Genomic DNA, 3,124 nt, shown 5'->3' with positions numbered 1-3,124 from the left:
CCCCGCTCGCCCCCCGCTGCGTGACAACTTTTTTTCGGCGCGCCGCTCCACCTCTCGCTATTAGATGATGCCCCACCGTTGCCAGTCGAGTCCGGCCTGCCACCTTCTACGCTCTCATTCGCTCAGACATTAAAATTAATTTCTCGATAACTATTGCGAATTTTGCAAAATGGTATAGGAATTTTCTATTCAGTTTGCCCCGGTCTATCTACCATCTACGGGACATACGGGTATTAGGACATACCCTGTATGCATAAAAAATACAGAGACTGATGAAATGAAACAATTTCAAATTTACCTGAGTTGTTAACACTTCGCCAACAGCACAATAAATACACATGTGACCAAACGTATTGACAAAGGCGATTACAATATACATAACGTTAAAGACGGTAATATGCTGTTTATTTTCGAGCATCTAGTTATATCATTAAAATATACAATTATATATAATATTCATATGTTACTAAGATATTTATATTTTCAATACTACTATTAGAATCCGTGAGCTTCATTATTATTTCTTTTATCCATAAAATTTTTTAAATTTAGTGTAACACTTAGTTTTAAAAACATTTTTTAACGTGTGTTTTTCTTGTATTATATTTTTAACGAAAATACGTTAGTATTATTAACGAATGTAAAACATTTATTATTTTAGGAAACAATATATGTATATTAATGTTTGCATTGAGAAATTTGCTCGTATCAAAGTAATTTAAATTGAAACGTGGTGATATGTAATAAATAAATATAACAATGTTTTAAAACATTTACTGAAAATAAATTCCAAAGTATTAGAAAATCTACAATATGTATAAATAAAAAAATAGAATAAAATTAGTTGTGATTATTGTGAGATGTTTGATGTAAAAATATAAGGATTTTCTATATTAAAATTGTCTATGAAATAAAAAATCATAATTAACTTTTATCAGTATACTTACATTTATTATCCAAAAACCATAGAAAGCGAAAAGAATTCCGAAATATAAAAATAATACCATCAATATTATGTTGAATACATCTTCTATATGATCAATAGCTCTGTAGAAAAAACATTGCATAACAAATATAATACCGAATAAAATATTTTTCTAGATAGAAAGATATCACAATATATAGGGTCATCGTAAAGTATCGGACCCTCCTGATATTTTCAGTTAGAATGCATTTTGGAGAAAATGTCCAATAGCAAAGTTGTATGGTTTCAAGCAGGGAGTAAGATGATGACCCATGTCCTCCAAGGTCATTTCAAGGCCAACTTGATTTTTTAAAATGGAACTCCCTACTTTTTATTTTATATTCTTACAGTCTATCTCGAGAGCTATCCAGAACACTGTAATAATACATTTTTTCCTTAAGTACTTTGTGAGTTATAAAGTGAAGTTAACTATTTTTTGACACAAAATGTAACATAACTAGTAAAATATTAGTTAGTTTTCGGTAATCATAACCTTAATACTGTTGTGCGTGGAATAATGAGAACAAATAATTGGTTTAAAGAAAATATATAATATAATCGAAAAGTATCGGACCCCCCTAATATTTTCAGTAAGAATGCATTTGGAAAACGTCCATGCAATATCAGTGTTGTACGGGTTCAAGCTGGGAATAAGATGCTGACTTCGATTTTGATCTTGTCCTTCATGGTAATTTGAAGACCAAGTTCAAAACTTAAATGAGTTATTTTCAAAACTTTTTCAAAAACAGGATTATGTATTTTCTTTAAAACAATTAATTGGTCCCATTATTCCGCATACAAAAGTATTAAAGTTAGGATTACCGAAAACTGAATAATATTTTACAAGATATTTTACATTTTGTGTACAAAAATTGTTAAATTCAAACCTTTATAACTCACAAAGTACATAATGAAAAATGTTCTATTAAAGTGTTTTGGAAAGTTCTCGCGGTAAGATATAAGATATAAGAATATGCAATAAATAGTATAGAGGGTTCTATTAAAAAAATTAAGTTGACCCTAAACTGACCTTGAAAAACTTGGTCAAGCTCAAAGTCAAGGTCGTCATCTCACTGCCCGCTTCAAATTATACAACTTTGCTATTGGACATTCTCTCCAAAATACATTCTGACTGAAATTATCAGGGGGGGGGGGGGTCCGATACTTTTTGATGACCCTGTATAAAGATATACCTAAGTAGCCGGATATGTTCTATCACACAATTTTTTAAAACCTTGCTGTAATTTGCGACATTATGTAAATGCATAATACGATTTCTCAGAATGTCCATTTGACCGGAGATATGAAATACCGAAAGACTAAGAAAATTGTCAATGCCTGAATAGCACATAACATTGAAAACAAGGGCAATACTTTGAATAGTGAATGTTAGTTCATATTGTGGACTTTTAGTTGTGTCGTAGATATAATATGTCTGAAGTGGTAATGGTCTCTCCAGATCAGTGATATTAGACAGGTATCTCACCGAGTGGCCAAATATCGGTAAAACAACTAAAACAAACAAGCCCACTCCCATTATGCTGTATGCAAATGTTATAATGATGCGCGCAATTTGTGCTTTTGCGATCATCGTTGTTTCTTCCTGTCGTGTTTTCGCCTTTAACCAATCGTAAGCGATCATGTTTATTATTGCTGAGACTGCTATAAAAACATGGCATCAAAGAAAATTAATTTTTGTTCTTTAAAAAATATAATATAATTTAAGATATTCAACTCCATTTCTGAATAGTAAATAGAAAATTTAGTTAGGTTCAAATATAAGATATCTATGAAAACATTTTAAATCGTTTAATAACTAAGTTGAAACTGTATTTACCCTTTCTTTTCCACCAGAAGATTGGAAATCTGAGGATGCAAGTAATAACTGGTAAAGTAAGCTGCAAGTTATCTGTCAGTAATAAAATGTCGAAATGGATTCTTATCATGGAATGTATTGCAGGAATCGCAACAACGAATAATATCATTGAGAAAACGAGAAACGCACGTACATTGCACATACGTTTTTCCCATGTTGTTTGTTTGGACTTAGGCCAAAGTCCAATTAATACTAGACTATATCGATTTAACTTCACTGCCCATTCGAAATCTATCTTTTGCAAAAATTTTAGTATATGTTAAAATTTTTTATATACAGGGTGC

General features: G+C 31.0%; 1 protein-coding gene across 1 annotated transcript in view; it reads right to left on the bottom strand.

Annotated features, from left to right (window-relative positions):
- Positions 1-244: 244 nt before the first annotated feature.
- The window catches only part of LOC105558224, a gene marked incomplete at its 3' end in the record, with an annotated part of 4,173 nt that continues 1,293 nt past the window's right edge, over positions 245-3,124 (bottom strand). Inside the window, exons 2-6 of the mRNA XM_012005810.1 lie at positions 2,974-3,075; positions 2,802-2,873; positions 2,158-2,626; positions 948-1,047; positions 245-418 (exon numbers count right to left, since the gene is read on the bottom strand). Coding sequence (XP_011861200.1) covers positions 245-418; positions 948-1,047; positions 2,158-2,626; positions 2,802-2,873; positions 2,974-2,995 — 837 coding nt within the window. The remainder of the gene's footprint in view (positions 419-947; positions 1,048-2,157; positions 2,627-2,801; positions 2,874-2,973; positions 3,076-3,124) is intronic.

This window comes from Vollenhovia emeryi, unplaced genomic scaffold, assembly GCF_000949405.1.
Source record: "Vollenhovia emeryi isolate VEMERY1.0 unplaced genomic scaffold, V.emery_V1.0 DF939364.1, whole genome shotgun sequence".
Taxonomy (NCBI): domain Eukaryota; kingdom Metazoa; phylum Arthropoda; class Insecta; order Hymenoptera; family Formicidae; genus Vollenhovia; species Vollenhovia emeryi.
The sequence above is the reverse complement of the archived record's forward strand: the minus strand, read 5'-3'. Positions and strand labels throughout refer to the sequence as shown.